This window comes from Mesoplodon densirostris, chromosome 4 (genome assembly GCF_025265405.1).
Source record: "Mesoplodon densirostris isolate mMesDen1 chromosome 4, mMesDen1 primary haplotype, whole genome shotgun sequence".
Lineage (NCBI taxonomy): Eukaryota > Metazoa > Chordata > Mammalia > Artiodactyla > Ziphiidae > Mesoplodon > Mesoplodon densirostris.
The window spans coordinates 136730036-136753291 of NC_082664.1; the positions used below are offsets into that span (position 1 = coordinate 136730036).

At 37.2% G+C, this 23256-nt stretch overlaps 1 protein-coding gene across 3 annotated transcripts in view; it reads left to right on the forward strand.

The window, feature by feature from the left end:
* Positions 1-23256, forward strand: part of MNS1 (meiosis specific nuclear structural 1) — a 103881-nt gene that overhangs the window by 39561 nt on the left and 41064 nt on the right. For all 3 annotated transcript variants that reach the window (XM_060097300.1, XM_060097301.1, XM_060097299.1), the window contains 2 exons: positions 3926-4053; positions 22321-22423. In XM_060097300.1, the coding sequence (XP_059953283.1) occupies positions 3926-4053; positions 22321-22423 (231 nt within the window). The remainder of the gene's footprint in view (positions 1-3925; positions 4054-22320; positions 22424-23256) is intronic.

Genomic DNA, 23256 nt, shown 5'->3' on the forward strand with positions numbered 1-23256 from the left:
ATCCATTCACAGTGTGAAGTAAATTTGAGTTGTTTCTAGTTTTGGGCAAATGTGAATAAAACTGAATACAAACTTTTGTATGAACATAAATGTTCATTTCTCTTGGATAGATATCTGATAGTAGGATGGTTGGGTCATATGGTATGTGTAAGTTTCATTTTATAAGAAATTACCAAATCATTTTCCAGCGTTACTGCACTACTTTGCATTTCCTCAAGTAATGTATAAGAATTCCAATGGCTTTGTGTCCACATCAGTACTTTCTGTTGCTTTTTGTTCATTGAAATTTTTATTGAGATAATTATAGATTCATATGAAGTTGTAAGAAAAATACATAAAGTTCCTATATATCCTGTACCCAATTTCTCCCAATGGTACATCTTGCAAAAGTATAGTACAATATCACAAACAAGATATCAACAATGATGCAATCCACCAGTCTTGTTCAGATTTCCCCAGTTTTACTTGTGTGTGTGTGTGTGTGTGTTTAGTTCTATACAGTTTATAACATGTGTAGCTTTGTATATGTAATACCATAGCCAAGATCCAGAGGAGTTCCATGATCACAAGGATCCCACGTTTTGTCCTTTTGTAATCATACCCTTCTCTTTCTTGTCCAGCCCTACCTCATCCCTAACTGTAGCAATCACTAATATGTTCTCCATTTCTATAATTTTGTCACGTAAAGAACATTACATGTACAACTCATCAGTAAAAAGAAAAAAAATTTTAATGAGCAAAGGATTTCAATAGCCATTTCTCCAAAGAAGATATACAAGTGAGCAATAAGCACAAAAAATGATGCTCAACATCATTAGTCATTAGGGAGATGCAAACCAAAACCACAGTGAGATACCACTTCAGACCCACGAGGACTGCTGCAATTGGAGAAGAAAAAAAGGAAAATAAGTGTTGGAACCCTTGTACGTTGCTGCTGGAAATGTAAAATGGTGTAGTGGCTGTGCAGAACTGTTTGGTTCCTCAAAAAGTTAAGCATAGTTACTATATTACACAGCAGTTACACTCCTAAGCATATGACCAAGATAATTGGAAATCTATGTCCACACAAAAACTTCTACACAAATGTTCATAGCAGCATTAATCATGATAGCCAGATAAGTGGAAACAACCCAGATGCCCATCAGCTTGTGAATGGATAAGCAAAATATGTTATATCTATACAATTTTATATTATGCAGCCATAAAAAGGTATGCATTACTGATATGTACTGTGACATAGGTGAATTTTGAAAGCATTATGCTAAATGAAAGAAGCCAAACACAAAAAGGCCACATATTGTATGATTTCTTTTAAATGAAATATCTAGAATCTGTAAATTCACACATATAGGAAGTAGATTAGTGGTTGAGGGGTAAGTGGAATGGTGAGTGACTGCTAACAGGTATGGGGTTTCTTTTTCGGGTGATAAAAATGTTCTGTAATGTTGAAAACTTACATCCACACACAAAACTGCACATGGATGTTTATGGCAGCTTTATTCATAATTGCCAAAACTTGTAAGCAACTAAGATGTCCTTCAGTAGGTGAATGGATAAATAATCCAGAAAATAGAATATTATTCATTGCTAAAATAAATGAGCTATCAAGCCATGAAAAGACATGAAAGTGAAAGAAGCCAATCTGAAAAGGCTACATAATGTATGATTTCAACTATATGACATTCTGGAAAAGGCAAAACAATGGGGATAGTGAAAAGATCAGTGGTTTCCAGGGGTTTTGGAGAGGGTGGGATGAATAAGCAGAACAAAGAGGATTTTTAGGGCAGTGAAACTACTCTGTATGATATTGTAATGGTAGGTATATATGTCATCATACAGTTGTTTAAACCCATAGAATATATAACACCAAGAATGAACAGTAAGGTAAACTATGGACTTTGGGTGTTAATGATGTGTCAGTGTAGGTTTATTGATTGTAACAAATGTCCCCTCTGGTGTGGGATGTTGATAGTGAGGGGGCTGTGCATGTGTGTGGGCAGAGTGTTTATTGGGAACTCTGTTCTTGTCAGTTTTACTGTGAACCCAATACTGCTCCAAATAATAGTCTATTAAAAAAAAAAAAGTTCTGGAACTAGGTAGTGGTGTTGGTTGCACAACGCTGTGAATGTACTAAAAAACTGCTGAGTCATGAATTGTGAAATGTGAATTTTATGCTGTGTGAATTATGTTTCAGCTTTAAAATAGAACATGTTCCAAGAACATTATATAAATAGGATCAAACAGTATGTAACCTTTTGGGACTGGATTTTTTCATTCAGCATAATTCCTGGAGATTCATCCAGATTGTAGTTTGTATGAATACTCATTCTTTTTTGTTGCTGAGTGGTGTTCCACAGTATGGATATACCACAGTTTATTTGACCATTCACCTGTTGACAGATGTCTGGGTATTTTCAGTTGGGTATTTTGAATAAATCTGCTGTAAACATTTGGGTACAAGTTTTTTTTTTTTTAAATATTTATTTATTTATTTTTGGCTGTGTTGGGTCTTCGTTTCTGTGCGAGGGCTTTCTCTAGTTGTGGCAAGCGGGTGCCACTCTTCATCGCGGTGCACGGGCCTCTCACTATCGCGGCCTCTCTTGTTGTGGAGCACAGGCTCCAGACGCGCAGGCTCAGTAGTTGTGGCTCACGGGCCTAGTTGCTCCGCGGCATGTGGGATCCTCCCAGACCAGGGCTCGAACCCGTGTCCCCTGCATTGGCAGGCAGATTCTCAACCACTGCGCCACCAGGGAAGCCCCACAAGGTTTTTTAATAAACATAAATTTTCATTTCTCTGGGAGAAATGCTTAAGAGTACAACTGTTGAGTTGTGTTGTAAAAACTATTTTCCAGAGTAGCTATACCATTTTACATTCCCACCCAGTGAATAATGCTGTTTCTCACCAGCATTTGTTTTTGCTGCTACTTTTTGTTTTAGCCATTCCAGTAGGTATGTACTGATATATCATTGTAGCTTTAACTTGAATTTCCTGATGTCTAATGATATTGAACATCTTTTCATGTTCATATTCTTTCCTAAATACAGAATTTAATCAAGTCTCTAGATCTTTCTACCATTTTATAGGAAATACAAAAGAGAAACAAGATATCCTGGTGAAGCAATCAGTCGAATTCAGAATGTGGGACATTCTGTGGGACATATGTCCTAATTTCCACAACAAATCAGTGTGCTGGCGGGGGGTAGTTTGTGAGGAGACTGTTAAAAAATAAAAGAGACTTAAGAGAAATCATAACTAGTTACAATATATGGACCTTGTTTGGATTTTGATTTGAACAAACCAAAAAAAAAAAAAAAAGGATCTTCGAGACAGCTGGGGAAATCTGAATATGGAAAAGTTATTAGACCTTACTAAGGACTTATTATTGTTAATTTATTTCAGTTTATTACTTGTATGGTTATATAAGAAGAAATTCTTGTCAGGTAGAGATCAATATTGAATTATTTACATGGTAATGATATATCTAGGATTTGTTTTTAAATACTCTAGCAAAAAAAAAATATATATATATATAGGAAAAAGTGGGAGTGAAGTGGAAGAGTAGAGAAAAAAGATTGGCAAAATACTGATAATTTTTGAAGATGAGTGATGGCTACCTGAGGGAGTGTTTCAATATTCTTCTTACTTTTGGTGATATTTGAAATTTTCCATGAAAAAATGTTCAGAAAAAAAAACCCATTCAGATAAAATGTTCAGAAATTTTCCATGATAAAATGTTCAGAACATTTTCCAGATAAAATGTTCAGAAAAAGTATTTATTGAAATTATATTTTGTATTTTAAAACATAAACAGTTGACTGCTCAAAAGGTACTTATAGTTTTTTGCTATAAAACAAATTCAACCTTAATGAAAAAAAATCTGATTCTGGGGGACAAATGACTAAAGTTATTTATTTTTTTATTTAGGCAGAAGAAAACAAAAGATTGAGGGAGCTCCAGCTTGAACAAGAAGAAAAATTGGCTATGGAATTGGCAAAACTTAAACATGAAAGTCTAAAGGATGAGAAGATGAGGCAACAAGTAAGAGAAAACAGGTATCTTGGCTTCCAAAAATTTCATTTATTTAGTCTTTTTGGCCACTTAAAAAATTTTTTTTTTGCATTAGGTCCTTGGTTATCTATTTTAAATATAGCAGTGTGTACATGTCAATTCCAAACTCCCAATCTACACCTCCCCTTTACCATTCCCCCCTGGTAATCATAAGCTAATTCTCTGAGTCTGTTTCTATTTTGTAAATAAGTTCATTTGTATCATTTTTTTTAAGATTCTGCATATAAGTGATATCATATGATATTTGTCCTTCTCTGTCTGACTTACTTCACTTATCTTTAAACTTTTATGTAATGCTTAGCATCTGGGAGTGAGATTTCTTTCTTTATGTCATTGTACTTAGTTAATATTTTGACTAGAAATACTGCTTTAAATCCTATATATATGTTCATCTGAGAAAAGAGGTAATATTCCTAGAAATACAGTATTAATATTTAAGGTGAAAATCAGTATCAATTCCCTCTTCTCTAAAGATAATTTTTAAAGTGACCTCTTATAAAAAAGACTCATGAATTCTACTCATAAGAAAAATCTTAGGTGATACCTAATTTAATTTTATGCCCCTACATAAATTTCCTACAGTATTTCTGGAAGGTGGCTGGTCAGCTGTGGTTTAGCACGTCTAGTGACCACGATAGGAACTTTTTCATTCAGCCCTATCTTTGAATAATCCTTTTTCCCTATTGTTTCAAAATTAATTTCCCTGTAATATCCAGGCATTTATCTTAGTTCTGCTATCTGATTGAAAAAGAAATAAATTGAGTTTTTCTTTAGGACATCCCTTCATATTTATGAATCCACTAAACACTTCCTTCTGTAAGTTAAATGTCCCTTATTCCTTCGCTTGTTCCTTAGATAACATGATTTCAACTTCTTTACCATCCTGGTTCTCTTTTCTGTAGATGTAATGTAGATTTTTAGTATTCCTTAACAAAATATTGCCCCCACAATTATGTGTAATACTCTAGGGTACTGTTTATTTTATTTAATTAAAATATTTATTTGGTTTGTTTATTTATTTGGTTTATTTATTTATTTATTTGGTTGCACCGGGTCTTAGTCATGGCAGGAAGGCTCCTTAGTTGCAGAGCACTGGCTCCTTAGTTGCAGCATGTTGTCTTCTTAATTGTGGCATGTGGGCTTCTTAGTTGTGGCATATGAACTCTTAGTTGTGGCATGCATGTGGGATCTAGTTCCCTGACCAAGGATTGAACCCAGGCCCCCTGCATTGGGAGCACAGAGTCTTATCCACTGCACCACCAGGGAAGTCCCTAGGGTACTGTTTAGTACTCCTAATAGTGAGACTATTAACCACATTGTTCTAGAATATGTTTCTTAATGTTGCCTAAGATCGAATTACTTTTCAGTGGCAGCCTATCACACTGTTGATTAAAACTCAGACTAACTAAATGCCCATTCTGTACTTATGTAGTTGAATATATTAGGAATTTACTTTGATAGTTGTTACATTTTATCTTAACTGAGCAAGGCTTCTATAGAATATTATATGACCCATGGATGAGCTCTAGAGGTTTTGAGCCCATTAAATTATATATGTATGTTTGGCAAATGTACCCATGTGTATTTTTCTGTGTCCACAACTTTTATCACATTCTCTAAGGGACTACTAATTCTTAGAAGAAAAAAAAAAGATTTAAAATTGCTGCTAATGTCTTCGTATTGCTCTAGTCTCAAACTATCTTTTTTGATCTTAATTCTCCAATTATTGTTAGCTATCAATCACACTTTTATGTTATCTGAAGATGAAATAAATGTTCCATATGTCTTTGTCTAATTCACTGATAAAAGAATTAAATACAGGACCTTTCTAGCAATTGAAGACTAGGTGATTCAGATAAAAGCTCCCTCTCAGAGCAGACTGTCTGGAGAAAGTATAATAATAAGATATGGGAGAGGAAGGAAACCAGAATGGTGAGCCTGGCATTTGTAGCTGCATTTCTCCTGGAAGTTTCTGCAGATGGCAAAAGTATGGCTGAGAGTTAACAAGTGAAGCAGAGCTTGGCCAGTAAGCATATAGTAAGGTGTTCAACATCATTCTACACGCTGTATGCTTAAGAGTTGTGTATTTTGGTGTATGTTTTACTTTAATAATCCAGAATTTAATTAGATTTTATTAGATAGAAACAGATGAAGAGATAACGTACAGTTTAGTGGAAAATATCCAGAATAAGCATAGAGAGACAAAAGGGTAGAAAAATACAAAAGAGAACTTAAAAGAGATAAGGGCTGTGCTGGAAAGTTCTACCACAGGGGTCCCCAACCCCCGGGCTGTGGACCAGTACTGGCCCACTCCCTGTTAGGAACCAGGCCACACAGCGGGAGATGAGCGGCGGGCAAGTGAGTGAAGCTTCACCTGCCGCTCCTCATCGCTCGCATTACTGCCTCAACCATTCCCCCCACCCCTCACCCTCCGTGGAAAAATTGTCTTCCACAAAACCAACTGGTCCCTGGTGCCAAAAAGCTTGGGGACCGCTGTTCTACCAGATGTATAATTTGAATTCTGGTAGTAGAAATGAAAGTGGATGATGCAGAAGCAGTATTCAAAGAGATACAGGCTGAGAATTTCCAAAAATAATAAAAGGCATAAAGCCACAAAGACACAGTAAATAATTAAAAATACATCTATGCTCATCCTAGTCAAACTTTAGAAATCTAACAATAAAGAAAATCATAAAAATCACAAAAGTAGCCACACAAAAACGACTACTGCCTTCAAAGGAGCAACAGTGAGAAGTATGACTGAATTTTGAGCAACAACATTAGAAACTAGAAGACTGGATTTAAAGGACTGAAAGAAAATTTAGTATTCTATACATTGTGGAAAGTTTCTTCAAACATAAGGCAAAAGTCATTCTTGAGTATTCTTTCAAAGAGAGTATGTTTCCTCAGCAGTGTCAAAACTGCTAAGAGTTTTTAATTTTGTGCATAAGCCGTGGTAAAATTTTGACTGACATGCAGAAATGGAGCACTTACTGATCAGTGTATTCATCTGGAAATTGGCGGGTCTAAATTGAAGGAAATGTTTGCTGTGGTGCTTGAAATGTATCCAAAGTAATTAAAAATCACCTATATCATGATTAGGCTCTTTAAACTTAAAAGAAATTAATTTTTAAAACCCAGGGTAAATTTTTAGAAATCAGTGAAATTTATTTTGAAAATAATTGTTCAAGTTCAGAAGTCATGAGACTCTTATATTATTGAGAACACATGATTTTTTTTAATCCAAGAAAATATTGAAAAGACAATCTAATTTTATTATAGCTTTTAACTGGAGTTGAGACACTCACTGTCTAGTTTTATCATATTTATTTTTTATTGGAGTAAAATTGCTTTACAATGTTGTGTTAGTTTCTGCTGTACAATGAAGTGAATCAGCTATATGTATCCCTATATCCCCTCCCTCTTGGGACTCCCTCCCACACCCCACCACCGCCCATCTAGGTCGTCACAGAGCACCGAGCTGACCTCCTTGTGCTATACAGCAGCTTCCCACTAGCTCTCTATTTTAAACCTGGTAGTGTATTTATGTCAAACCTAGTCTTCGAATTCGTCCCACCCTCCCCTTCTCCCCCATGTCCACATGTCCGTTCTCTACGTCTACGTCTCTATTCCTGCCTTACAAATAGGTTCATCTGTGTCATTTTTCTAGATTCCACATATATGTGTTAATATACGATATTTTTTTTCTCTTTCTGGCTTACTTCACTCTGTATGACAGACTCTAGGTCCGTCCACATCTCTCCAAGTGACCCAATTTCGTTCATTTTCATAACTGAGTATATTCCATTGTATATATGTACCACATCTTCTTTATCCATTCATCTATCATTGGACATTTAGGTTGTTTCCATGTCCTGGCTATTGTAAATAGTGCTGCAGTGAACACTGGGGTGCATGTGTCCTTTTGAATTACGGTTTTCTCAGGGTATATGCCCAGTAGTGGTATTGCTGGATCATATGGTAGTTCTATTTTTAGATTTTTATGGAATCTCCATACTGTTCTCCATAGTGGCTGTGTCAATTTACATTCCCACCAACAGTGCAAAAGGGTTCCCTTTTCTCCACACCCTCTCCAGCATTTATTGTTTGTAGATTTTTTGATGATGGCCATTCTGACCAGTGTGAGGTGATACCTCATTGTAGTTTTGATTTGCATTTCTCTAATAATTAGTGATGTTGAGCAGCTTTTCATGTGCCTCTTGGCCATCTGTATGTCTTCTTTGGTGAAATGTCTATTGAGGTCTTCTGCCCATTTTTTAATTGAATTGTTTGTTTTTTTGATATTGAGCTCCATGAGCTGTTTATATATTTTGGAGATTAATCCTTTGTTAGTTGCTTCATTTGCAAATATCTTCACCCATTCTGAGGGTTGTCTTTTCGTCTTGCTTATGGTTTCCTTTGCTGTGTGAAAGCTTTTAAGTTTCATTAGGTCCCATTTGTTTATTTTTGTTTTTATTGCCATTTCTCTAAGAGATGGGTCAAAAAACATCTTGCAGTGGTTTATGTCAAAGAGTGTATTCCCCTAAGAGTTTTATAGTGTCTGGTCTTACATTTAGGTTTTTAATCCATTTTGAGTTTGTTTTTGTGTATGGTGTTAGGAAGTGTTCTAATTTCATTCTCTTACATGTAGCTGTCCAGTTTTCCCAGCACCACTTATTGAAGAGACTGTCTTTTCTCCATTGTATGTTCTTGCCTCCTTTGTCATAAATTAGGTGACCATGTGTGCATGGGTTTATCTCCAGGCTTACTATCCTGTATGATTGATCTATATTTCTGTTTTTGTGCCAATACCATACTGTCTTGATTACTGTAGCTTTGTAGTATAGTTTGAAGTCAGGGAGCCTGATTCCTCCAGCTCCGTTTTTCTTTCTCAAGATTGCTTTGGCTATTCGGGGTCTTTTGTGTTTCCATACAAATTGTAAAACTTTTTGTTCTAATTCTGTGAAGAATGCCATTGGTAGTTTGATAGGGATTGCATTGAATCTGTACATTGCTTTGGGTAGTATAGTCATTTTCACAATATTGATTCTTCCAATCTAGTAACATGGTATATTTTTCCATCTGTTTATATCATCTTTGATTTCTTTCATCAGTGTTTTATAATTTTCTGAGTACAAGTATTTTGCCTCCTTAGGTAGGTTTATTCCTAGGCATTTTATTCTTTTTATTGCAATGGTAAATTGATTGTTTCCTTAATTTCTCTTTCTGATTTTTCATTGTTAGTGTGTAGGAATGCCAGAGATTTCTCTGCATTAATTTTGTATCCTGCTACTTTACCAAATTCATTGATTAATTCTAGTAGTTTTCTAGTGGCATCTTTAGGATTTTCTATGTATAGTATCATGTCATCTGAAAACAATGACAGTTTTACTTCTTCTTTTCCAATTTGTATTCCTTTTATTTCTTTTTCTTCTCTGATTAGCGTGGCCAGGACTTCCAAAACTATGTTGAATAAGAGTGGCGAGAGTGGATATCCTGTCTTATTCCTGATCTCAGAGGAAGTGCTTTCAGTTTTTCACCATAGAGTATGATGTTTGCTGTGGGTTTGTCACACATGGCCTTTACTATTTTGAAGTAGGTTCCCTCTATGCCCATTTTCTGGAGAGTTTTTTTTTTTTTAAACATCTTTATTGGAGTATAATTGCTTTACAGTGGTGTGTTAGTTTCTGCTTTATAACAAAGTGAATCAGTTTTACATATACATATGTTCCCATATATCCTCCCTCTTGCGTCTCCCTCCCTCCCACCCTCCCTATCCCAACCATCCAGGTGGTCACAAAGCACCGAGCTAATCTCCCTGTGCTACGCGGCTGCTTCCCACTAGCTATCTAGTTTACGTTTGGTAGTGTATATATGTCCATGCCTCTCTTTCGCTATGTCACAGCTTACCCTTCCCCCTCCCCTTATCCTCAAGTCCATTCTCTAGTAGGTCTGTGTCTTTATTCCCGTCTTACCCCTAGGTTCTTCATGACTTTTTCTTTTCTTATATTCCATATATATGTGTTAGCATACGGTATTTGTCTTTCTCTTTTTGACTTACTTCACTCTGTATGACAGACTCTAGGTCTATCCACCTCACTACAAATAACTCAATTTTGTTTCTTTTTATGGCTGAGTAATATTCCATTGTATATATGTGCCACATCTTCTTTATCCATTCATCTGATGATGGACACTTAGGTTGTTTCCATCTCCTGGCTCTTGTAGATAGAGCTGCAGTGAACATTTTGGTACATGCCTCTTTTTGAATTCTGGTTTTCTCAGGGTATATGCCCAGTAGTGGGATTGCTGGGTCATATGGTAGTTCTATTTGTAGTTTTGTAAGGAACCTCCATACTGTTCTCCATAGTGGCTGTACCAATTTACATTCCCACTAACAGTGCAAGAGTGTTCCCTTTTCTCCACACTGTCTCCAGTATTTATTGTTTGTAGATTTTTTGATGATGGCCATTCTGACCAGTGTGAGATGATATCTCATTGTAGTTTTGATTTGCATTTCTCTAATGATTAATGATGTTGAGCATTCTTTCATGTGTTTGTTGGCAATCTGTATATCTTCTTTGGAGAAATGACTATTTAGGTCTTCTGCCCATTTTTGGATTGGGTTGTTTGTTTTTTTGCTATTGAGCTGCATGAGCTGCTTATAAATTTTGGAGATTAATCTTTTGTCAGTTGCTTCATTTGCAAATATTTTCTCCCATTCTGAGGGTTGTCTTTTGGTCTTGTTTATGGTTTCCTGGGCTGTGCAAAAGCTTTGAAGTTTCATTAGGTCCCATTTGTTTATTTATTTATTTATTTTTTTTGCGGTATGCGGGCCTCTCACTGTTGTGGCCTCCCCCGCTGCGGAGCACAGGCTCCGGACGCGCAGGCTCCGGACGCGCAGGCTCAGCGGCCATGGCTCATGGGCCCAGCCGCTCCGCGGCACATGGGATCCCCCCAGACCGGGGCACGAACCCGTATCCCCTGCATCGGCAGGCGGACTCTCAACCACTTGCGCCACCAGGGAGGCCCCCATTTGTTTATTTTTGTTTTTATTTCCATTTCTCTAGGAGGTGGGTAAAAAAAGGATCTTGCTGTGATTTATGTCATAGAGTGTTCTGCCTATGTTTTCCTCTAATAGTTTGACAGTTTCTGGCCTTACATTTAGGTCTTTAATCCATTTTGAGCTTATTTTTGTGTATGGTGTTAGGGAGTGTTCTAATCTCATACTTTTACATGTCCCTATCCAGTTTTCCCAGCACCACTTATTGAAGAGGCTGTCCTTTCTCCACTGTACATTACTGCCTCCTTTATCAAAGATAAGGTGACCATATGTGCATGGGTTTGTCTCTGGGCTTTCTATCCTGTTCCATTGATCTATATTTCTGTTTTTGTGCCAGTTTTCTGGAGAGTTTTTATCATAAATTGGTGTGAATTTTGTCAATAGCTTTTTCTGCATCTATTGAGATGATCATATGGTTTTTATTTTTTAATTTGTTAATATGGTGTATCACATTGATTTGCATATATTGTAGAATGCTTGCATTCCTGGGATAAATCCCATTTGATCATGGTGTATGATCCTTTTAATGTGTTGTAGGATACTGTTTTCCAGGATTTTGTTGAGGATTTTTGCATGTATGTTCATCAGTGATATTGGTCTGTAATTTTCTTTTTTGTAGTATCTTTGTCTGGTTTTAGTGTCAGGGTGATGGTGGCTTTGTAGAAAGAATTTGGGAATGTTCCTCCTTCTGCAATTTTTTGGAAGAGTTTGAGAAGGATAGGTGTTAGCTCTTCTCTAAATGTTTGATAGAATTTGCCTGTGAAGCCATGTGATCCTGGACTTTTGTTTGTTGGAAGATTTTTAATTACAGTTTCATTACTTGTAATAGATCTGTTTATATTTTCTAATTCTTCCAGGTTCAGTCTTGGAAAAGTGTACCTTTCCAAGAATTTGTCCATTTCTTCGTGGTTGTCCATTTTATTGTCATATAGTTGTTTGTAGTAGTCTCTTAGAATCCTTTCTATTTCTGTGGTGTCAGTTGTGATTTCTCCTTTTTCATTTCTAATTTTATTGATTTGCATCCTCTCCCTTTTTTTCTTGATTACTCTGGCTAAAGGTTTATCAATTTTGCTTATCTTCTCAAAGAACCAATTTTTAGTTTTATTGATCTTTGCTATGTTTTCTTTATTTCTATTTCATTTATTTCTGCTCTGGTCTTTATGATTTCTTTACTTCTGCTGACTTTGGGTTTTCTTTGTTCTTCTTTCTGTAGTTGCTTTAGGTGTAAGTTAGATTGTTTATTTGAGATTTTTCTTGTTTCTTGAGGTGAAATTAAACTGCTATAAACTTCCCTCTTAGAACTGCTTTTGCTGTGTCCCATAGGTTTTGGGTTGTGTGTTTTCATTGTCATTTGTTTCTATGTATTTTTAAAATTTCTTCTATGATTTCTTCAGTGATCTCTTGGTTGTTTAGCAGTGTACCGTTTAGCCTCCATGTATACGTGTTTTTTACAGTTTTTTCCCTGTAATTGATTTTCAATCTCATAGCATTGTGGTCAGAAAAGATGCTTGATGCGATTTCAATTTTCTTACATTTTCCGAGGCTTGATTTGTGACCCAGGTTGTGATGTATCCTGGAGAATGTTCTGTGTGCACTTGAGAAGAAAGTGTATTCTGCCACTTTTGGGTGGAATGTCCTATAAGTATCAATTAAATCTATCTGGTCTATTGTGTCATGTAAAGCTTGTATTTCCTTATTTTCTGTTTGGATGATCTGTACGTTGGTTAAGTGGGGTGTAAAGTCCCCTACTATTATTGTGTTACTGTTGATTACCCCTTTTATGGTTGTTAGCATTTACCTTATGTATTGAGGTGCTCCTATGTTGGGTGCATAAATATTTATAATTATTATATCTTTTTCTTGGATTGATTCCTTGATCATTTTGTAGTGTCCTTCCTTGTCTCTTTTAACATTCTTTATTTTAAAGTCTATTTTATCTGATACAAGTGTTGCTACTCCAGCTTTCTTTTGATTTCCATTTGCATGGATTATCTTTTTCCCTCCCTTCTCTTTCAATTTGTATGTGTCCCTAAGTCTGAAGTGGGTCTGTTGTAGACAGCATATATGGGTCTTGTTCTTGTACCCATTCAGCCAGCCTGTGTCTTTTATTTGGAGCACTTAATCCATTTACTTTCAAGGTTATTACTGATATGTGTGTTCCTATTACCATTTTCTTAATTGTTTTCATTTTGGTTTTGTGGGTCCTTTTCTTCTCTTGTGCTTCCTACCTAGAGAAGTTCCTTTAGCATTTGTTGTAAAGCTAGTGTGGTGGTGCTGAATTCTCTTAGCATTTGCTTGTCTGAAAAGCTTTTGATTTCTCTCTCAAATCTGAATGAGATTGTTGCTGGGTAGAGTAATCTTGGTTGTAGGTTTTTCTCTTTCATCACTTTAAGTATATCCTGCCACTCCCTCTGGCCTGTAGAGTTTCTGCTGCAAAATCAGCTGATAACCTTATGGGGATTCCTGTGTATGTTATTTTTTGCTTTTCCCTTGCTGCTTTTAATATTTTTTCTTTGAATTTAATTTTTGTTAGTTTGATTAATATGTGTCTTGGTGTGTTTCTCCTAGGGTTTATCCTCTATGGGACTCTCTGCACTTTCTGGACTTGGGTGACTATTTCGTTTCCCATGTTAGGGAAGTTTTCCACTATAATCTCTTCAAATATTTTCTCAGACCCTTCCTTTTTCTCTTCTTCTTCTGGGACCCCTATAATTCGAATGTTGGTGCATTTAATGTTGTCCCAAAGGTCTCTGTGATTGTCTTCAGTTCTTTTCATTCTTTTTTCTTTGTTCTGTTCCTCGGCAGTTATTTCCACGATTCTGTCTTCCAACTCACTTATTTGCTCTTCTGCCTCAGTTTTCTGTTATTGATTCCTTCTAGTGTATTTTTCATCAGTTATTATATTGTTCATCTATGTTTGTTTGTTCTTTAGTTCTTCTAGATCTTTGTTAAACATTTCTTGTATTTTCTCAATCTGTGCCTCCATTCTATTTCTGAGACTCTGGATCATCTTTACTATCATTACTCTGAATTCTTTTTCAGGTAGCTTGCCTATTTCCTCTTCACTTATTTGGTCTTATAGGTTGTTACCTTGCTCCCTTATCTGTGGCGTTTTTTTGTTGCCTTATTTATTTATTTATTTTTGATGGGTGGGATTGTGTTCCTGTCTTACTGGTTGTTTGGCCTGAGGCTTCCAGCACTAGAGTTTGTAGGCTGTTGGGTAGAGCTGGGTCTTGGTGCCGAGATGAGGACCTCGGGGTGAGCTCACTCTGATGAATATTCCCTGGGGTCTGAGGTTTTCTGTTAGTCCAGTGGTTTGGACTCGGAGCTCCCACCACAGGAGCTCTGGCGTAACCCTCTGCTCGTGAACCAAGATCCCGCAACCTATGTGGGGCAGCAAAAAAAAAAAAAAAAAAAAAAAGGAAGAAGAAAAAAAGGAGTAGAACAATAATAGAGTAAAAAATAAGATTAGAAAACTAACGGATATGTTAGAAAGAATAAAAAAATAAAAATATAGATGAAACAACAACCAGAAGGTAAAACAGAACTACAATAGTAAAAAAGAGGAGAGGAAAGAAACAAAAAAAAGCCAGAAAAGGCCTTGGCTGGGGGGGTGGGGCTTAGGTGGGGGCGGGGTTTATGTGGTGGGCAGGGCCTATGCTTAGGACCCACAGGGCCGGCAGAGGCCCTGGGTGGGGTGTGGGGCTTAGGCTCAAGGCAGCAGGAGGGACCCAGGTGTGCCGCTGGCCTTGGAGGTCAGAGCACCAGGTCCAGGACCCCAGCAGGCTCACTGGGCCCGAGTGGGTGGGGGGAATGCAGGGTTCTTTCCCCCCCATCCTTGGATTCTAGAGGTCCCCTCACTTTTGGCCTCTCTTCTTCTCCCCCCCCACCTCTGTCCTATGCCCCTAGGAGCCACGTGGCCAGAGGGAGCCCCAGAAGGCAGGGGACCAGACCTAGAAGCCCAACAGGCTTCCTGAGGCCTAGTGGGTGGGGGAAATGCCCTCCACCCCTCCCCTGATCCTCCAATCCCAGAGGGCCCTCCCATCTGCCTCTCCTCCTCTTCCCCCCTTCTCCCTCCATCCTATGCCCCTAAGACCCCCACAGCCTGACAGGGCCTGGGAGAATGGAGGACCAGGCCCAGGAGCACAGCAGACTTCCTGGGCCATAGTGAGCAGGGGAAACACCCTCCACGCCTTCCCTGATCCTCTGGTCTTGGAGGGCCCCTCCTCGTCCACCACTCCTGTTCTCTGCTCAGCCCCACCCCCATCTCCCTCCTACACCCCTAGGACCAACGTGGCCCGGAGGGGGCCTTGGAAGGTGGAGGACCCGGCTGGGGAGCCTGGCAGGCTTCCTGGGGCCCGATTAGGCAGGGGAAATGCTAGGCGTGCTCCCACTGATATCCAAGCCCCTGAGGGTCCCTCCAGGCATGGGAACCCCTCCCCCTCCCAGCCACCACTTCTCCTCCCCTCTCACTCCCCCCATGTCCTACCCATCGTTCAGGGGGTTCCTCCCATCTCCTTGGGCCTCTAGGTCCCCCACCAGCGTCTGGCAGGTGCCCTAGTTGTGGGGAGATGTGAACTCTGCGTCTTCCTGTGCTGCCATCTTGACTCTGCCCCCCCAACTGTCTAGTTTTAGAAATCCTATTTTAATTGTAGCATTAATCAATAATTATAATTAGTTGTACAATTAGTTATAATTATTTACAGTTATTACAACTAATTGTATAATTATGACCATACAATTTATAATTATTAAATAATGAGCAATTGTATATTTATTATATAGCTAACCCATAGCTTTATGAAAGAAAAAATAAGTACCTTGTTTATAACTTGTATTTAAGTTCAGCAAAAACTATCTCAAAGAAGAGACAGTCTTCCCTTATTAAATGTACAACAAGTTCCTTGCTGATGCCAGTACTATTATATTTCTGACTAATAATCAATATGTTAATTATTAAAATAAATAAGATGGATTAAAAAATAACATTTTCAGTTAAATAAAACAGAGAATCAATCACGATAACCCTGAATTAAAGGAAATACTAGCAGTTGTTCTTCAGGTAGAAGAATAAAAATGATCCCAACATTAATCTCAAAACTTCAGGGAGGCAAATGCATAGTAAATCTAGGTGAAATATGAATCTGTAAATCACTTATTGTAATGTCTTTGGGATTTAAAATATATAAAGAGTTAAAAATGTAACAAACCATAACAAAAGTGAGGTAGGAAGTACATACATGGAGTTAAAGTGGTCAAGAATCTTTCATTGTTTAGTAAAAAATAATGGACAAATTTTATCAGACTTGAAACAAACATGTAATCTCTGTAATACAAATTTGGAAAAGAATATACAATTAACCAATTAATAGAGGGGAAAATGTGATAATAAGGAATGATGAGGCTGTGCAGAAAAGAGTTGACATAGCACACTTGAGGCTAATTTCCTCTGATAGGCCTGCTTTGCAAGTTTGGTCCTTGGCTGGCATCTGGAAACTTGGATTTCAAGAAGGTTCCCACCACTCTATGATAAGAGTGCCTAACTGTTTGGAAAAATAGTATGCTTCATGCTGAACTCTATTCCTTCTGGTAGTTGTAATTTTGGTACTTGGTAGGCAGAGGGTACGTGCATGACCAGCCCCTAATGAAAATCTTGGGCCCTAAGTCTCTAGCAAGCTTTCCTGGTTGACAATTCTCACATGTTGTCACAACTCATTGCTGGGGGAATTAAGCATCTCCTGTGTGACTCCACTGGGAGAGGACTTTTGGAAACTTGCAGCTGATTTCCTCTAGACTTTGCCAACATGCTTTTATTCCTTGTCGATTTTGCTCTGTATTTCACTGTGATAAATCATATCCCTGAGTATGACTATATACTAAGTCCTGTGAGTCCTCCGAGTGAGTGATGGAACCCAGTGTGGGGGGTGGTCTTGGGGACTCCAAACATAGAGACAAAAAGAAGAGAAGAGAGAACATAGAACAGGTAAGACAAATAGAAAGAATATATTAAGATTGTAAATGTAACCCAACTATATTAGTAGTTATAATAAACATGTTTGAACCATTTATGAAAACAGACCATTTATTATGCCAGAACAAATACAACAGATTTTTAACACATTTATTTCATACATAGTATGTTCTCTGACCACAGTGGAGTTAAACTAGATATACAGTAACAAAAAGACCCCAAAAAACTAGACAATCTTTGTATGTTTAGATATTTTAAAATGTACATCTAAATAACCCCAGGCCAAAGAAGCAATCAGAATTGAAATTAGGAAGTAGTTTTAACTGAATGATAATGAAAATGCCACATAGTAATGGTTGTAAGATTGGAGTGACATCTGAGAAATGGTGTAGTAGGCAGCCCCAAGTTCCTGTCCTCCCAGTCAAACTAGCAGAAACTGTCAGAATCAACTTTGTAAGAACTCTGAACAACAAAGTTTTATAGCAACCAACTGCATGCTCAAACAAGAAAAAGGCAACTTAACAATGGAAGCAAAATCTGTAGTGTTTTTACTTTTCCTTGCTCCATCTCCTCCCAGCTCTGAGGCAGTCTTGAGGAGAGCAGCCCATAGAGTACCAGGCCCTGGTTCTGGAAGAGCAGATCTTATTTGCAAATTATTGTGTCTGTATATTCTAACCTACCTGGGAGCTACCTGAAGGACTGACACAACGTGCTTATCTGTGTTTCTCCTAATTCAGAACTCAGGCCAGAAAAGCAAATCGTATCTCTGGTTAAGATTTAATTTCCATAATATATAAAGGATGCTTACAGTTCAACAACAAAAGACAAACAACCCAATTCAAAAATGGGCCTAGTACTTAAAGATTTCTCCAAAGCAGACAGACAGTGGGCAATAGCACATGAAAAAGTACTCAACATTTGTTATTAGGGAAATGCAAATCAAAACCACGAGGAGATACCATTTCACGCCTGGTAGGATAGCTGTAATAAAAACAATGGAAAGTAAGTGTTGGTGAAGATGTGGACAAGTTGGAAACCTCAGATATTGTTGGTAGGAATGTAAAATGGTGCACTGTGGAAGACAGTTTGGCGGTTCCTCAAAAAGTTAAACATAGAATTACCATATTGTCCAGCAATTCCACCCTTAGGTGTACACTCAAAAGAATTGAAAAATTGAACAGGGACTCAATCAGATACTTGTACGCCAATGTTCAATGCAACATTATTCACAATAGCCAAAAACTAGAAGCCACCTAAGTGTCTATCAACAGATGAGTAGATAAACAAATCGTGGTATATACATACAATGGAATATTATTCAGGTATAAAAGGGAATGAAGCTCTCATACATGCTGCAATATGGTTGAACCTTGAAAAGCATTATCCTAAGGGAAGTAAGCCAGAAACAAAAGGATAAAGACTGGATAATTCCACTTACATGAAATATCTAGGGACAGATTTGCAGAGACAAAAAGTAAATTAGCAGGGAAGGGAGGAATGGGGAGTTATTGCTTACATGGGTACAGCATTTCTTTTTGGAAAAAAAGGTTTGGAAATTGTGTTGATAGTTGCCAAGCATTATGAATGTAATTAACACCACTGAATTTTACACTTAAAAATGGTTAAAATGACAAATTTTTGTTATTTTACCACAAGAAAAAATTCTAGGATCAAAACCCTCCCAAAACTTGTCCCCGTAAGTAGCTAAAGCTATTCCTTGAGGATAGCTTATAATCTAAAATGACTATTAGAAAAGAAGACTCCATCTGGAATTATTTGAAAACAAAGAGAAAATTCCCATCTGGAGTGACTAAAAAATAATGTAGGATAAAGATAAGGTCAGAAATGAGCAATTTAGAATGTAGACATAAAGTAGAATCAACAAAGCCAAAAATTGTGCCTTTAAAAAGACCAATAAAATTGATAGTCCCTGGCAGGAATATATAACTGTAAAAGAGAATGCACAAATAACCAATTCTAGGAATAGATAGTGCGATATAACTGTAGATCATACAAATGGGAGATCACTGTAGATCAGAGCAGGATATTGTGAACAATTTTATGCAAATTTGAAAATTTAGGTAAATTACTAAATAGCACATTTACCAAACTGACTAGCAGTAGTAGAAAGGGAAACTGGCTCTGCAGTGCCAGTTTTGTCATAAAATAAATGTGCATATGTGCATGCATCTATTTTTGCATTTTTCTATCCCATCCTTCCGCAACTGGGGTTCCATAAGAGATCCAAGTGTCACAGAAAGTTGAGTGAGTGTATTTTTAATTTTCTCAAAGACAGTATATAGCTGGTATTATTTTAGATCCAGAGGAACCAAGTTAATTCACTGCACATAATAGATGCTTAAGGGCATTAGGGCTTAAAACTTGCAGTTGAGAAGAGCTGCTCTAGTCCATTCCATTGATCCATTTGTTCATCCTGTGCTAAAACTACACTATCTTAAATATTGTGGCTTTATAATAGGTATTCATACCCTGAAGAAGTCTCCAATTTTGGTCTTCTTAAAGATTGTTTTAGCCATTCCTACTTTGCATTTCCATATACATTTTAGAATCACTGCAGGGCATTCAGAAATAGACATTTAAAAAAATGATACTGTTATCAATTAGATATCCATATGGAAGAAAATGAACTTGATTTCTACCTCACACCACACATAAAAATCAATTCCTGGAGGATTATAGTCTAAAAGTTAATGGTGAAATAACAAAGCTTTGAGAGACTAATACAAGAAAATATATTTATGTCTGTGGGGTGGGCAACATTTCTTAAAACATGACACAAAAGTTACTGACAATGAAGAAAAAAATTGGTGGATTAGAATACCCTTCATCTGAAGAAACCACTGTGAGAGTAACTGCAGACTGGAAGGAGGTATTTGCAATGCATATAACCAACAAGAGACTTGTATCTGGAATATGTAAAGAACTTTTGGGCTTCCCTGGTGGTACAGTGGTTGGGAATCCACCTGCAAATGCAGGGGACACGGGTTTCATCCCTGGTCCAGGAAGATCCCACATGCCGTGGAGCAGCTAAGCCTGTGTGCCACAACTACTGAGCCTGTGCTCTAGAGCCCGTAAGCCACAGCTACTGAGCCTGCGTGCACAACTGCTGAAACCTGCATGTACGACTACTGAAGACTGCGTGCCTAGAGCCTGTGTTCTGCAACAAGAGAAGCCACCGCAATGAGAAGCCTGTGCACTGTAACGAAGAGTAGCCCCCGCTCGACGCAACTAGAGAAAGCCAGCGTGCAGCAACGAAGACCCAACGCAGCCAAAAATAATAAGTAAATAAATAAATTAAAAAAGACTTTTATGCAACAATAAGAAGTAGACAAACCAGTATAAAAATGAAAAAAAAAATTTAAATATTAGACAAGAACTTCACAAAGTTATACAAATGAGTCAACATGAAGAGGTCTCAGTTCCATTAGTAGTTGGGAAACATAAATTAAAACCCCAGTGATAAATTACATCCCCCAAAAGAATGGTTAAAATCTATGACAAGACCAAAGTGTTGCTGAGGGTGTGGAGTGGTGCGAGTGCTTAGACACTGTTTATGAGAGTGTAAGTCTGACAAAGCTTTGGAAAACTGCCATTATCTACTCAATTTGAACACAGCCTACCCTGTGACTCAGAAATTTCACTTCTAGGTGTATATCCAATGGGTATGGTTGCCCTTGTCCTTCAAATGAAGGTCGTTTATTTGAATGTTTGTTGTTTCCAATTTAATGCACATTTTTTTGTAGAGACAGTATTATAAATTGATTGGGTTTGTATATTGGTGCATGATCATTGGTACCGAACTCTAACAAAAATCTTTGTAAATGTATCTCAAACTCTTAGTGGAATAAAATATGTAGACTAACCTAGAAACTTAATCCTCATTTCTAACACTATTTTTATGTAAGAAGGTAATCCTGTGTCATATACATTTGCACCTACAATGGTAAGGGCAAGAAGGACCCACACCATAATACCAGGAATATCTCTCTTCCCTTACCCCTTATGACTGTTTCTTTGTAGGTAGGGGGGTACTTGTAACTTGAGTTTATAGGTAGGTGAGTGCCTCTTTGTTCCAGTAAGAATTAACATGTACATCTTGGTGACATCTCAGGGCCCTTCCAACTCAGAATTCTCATATTCTGTCATATTCAGAATTATGACTGGCACAGTAAAATAAAAATTTTTGTATGGCATATTGTTTTCATTAAATTTAGGAGAGTGATAGATTAAAAAGTAATTCAGAGATTATCTGAGGCCAATCCCCATTTTTTTTTAACAGATAAGTAAAAAGCCCAGAGAAGTGACGTAAACTTGCCCATGTTACTCCCTCTTCATCATCATCAAAAAATAGTTACAGGGCTTCCCTGGTGGCACAGTGGTTAAGAATCCGCCTGCCAATGCAGGGGACACGGGTTTGAGCCCTGGTCCAGGATGATCCCACATGCCACGGAGCAGCTAAGCCCGTGCACCACAACTACTGAGCCTGAACTCTAGAGCCCGTGCTCCGCAACAAAAGAAGCCACCACAATGAGAAGCCTGCGCACCACAACAAAGGGTAGCCCTTGCTCGCCCCAACTAGGGAAAGCCCGCATGCAGCAGCAAAGACCCAACACAGACAATCAATCAATCAATCAATCAATCAATCAATCAATAAATGTAAAGTTGGGGTGGATCATACCACACAAATTTGTTGGGAGGATTAAAAAAAAAAGTTACCATATGTAGTAGAGTGTCTTCTGTTATACACATTAACTTATTTAATTGCCAAAACTACCCCTTGTACAGATAGCAAAACCAAGGTACAAAATTTAAGTAACTTGTATAGGTTTAAACCTCTCCACTATAGTTATTCTTTTAGCCTAATAGTACTGGTAACTGGACAGAAATTTTAACCTATATTGATGTAGCACCTTTTCTGAGCCAGGCACTGGCAGAAAGATTTTTAGTGATGATTATTGAAAATAAAAGGGTTGTTTTGTCTAGAAAAATTAATTACAATGTCTCTTTTCACATGCATTCTGATTTTTCTTGAGATGAATGGAGAAAGGGGTATTTTTTCAAAATATTTTTAAAATAATGTAAATATCTTTTATACATTTAGAAAAAAATTCATTTAAATTGCAGATACATGTTATTTTTAAAATAGTAAGAGATATATGGTCCTCGAATTTAAATTTCCGTCTTTTTTTAAAACAGTATTGAGCTCAGAGAATTGGAGAAGAAATTAAAAGAAGCTTACATGAATAAAGAAAGAGCAGCTCAGATTGCTGAAAAGGATGCCGTTAAATATGAGCAAATGGTAATCATGTTTCTGGTCATGTTTTCCATATTTTTAGCTTCATTTAGAAAACCAAAAATAGACCAATTTTTGGAAAATTGTTACATTCTATAAAGAATTTACACTGTTAGATTTCTCAAATACTTTTATACTTTTTAGATCCTTAAGGTGTAAGAAATTATGGATATTGAGCTTTGTGTAATTTAATATTAGAACCTTTCAGAGACATAAGGAATTAGGTTGATGCTTAGAATGAACAGCTATATTCAGTAACTCCCAGCATTCTTAATGGTCTCTGATTATTCTTTGACAAACCAATACAAGTTGTTAGCATAATCAGTGTATTTTAGAATGTTACTAAATTTTTAATTTTTAAAATGTTTTAAAAAATAAACTATAAGTAGGAAACTTTTCTGTTTCATAAAAGCAATCTTTTCTTCTCATGTTTTCCTCTATTTTTATCCTCTTTTCTTACTCCTGACTTACTGCACATTACTGATAATAGTTACTCTTGGGCAAAGGAGTTTCAGACACATGCAGCAGTAGTGTTACACAGTATACTATAAAATAGGGTTTATTAACACTTAAAAGCAGGGTGTACGTCATCACTTGAACTATCGTTGTCACTCATAAAGGCTAGACATAGATGAAAAGGTCTGATTGCAATGTTACACAGTCTTTTAAGTTCCCTTCTCTCATTTCTCTATTACTTTGTAGAGCATTTTGATAGCAGAGTTCCCTCTCTCATAGATCCCTTTCAAAGATGTTATACGGCTATTAAAGAGAAAGAGGTAAAGGGAAATAGTTTGGCTTTTAAAGTTGGCCAGAATATATTATATGTTAAAAGGAAAAAA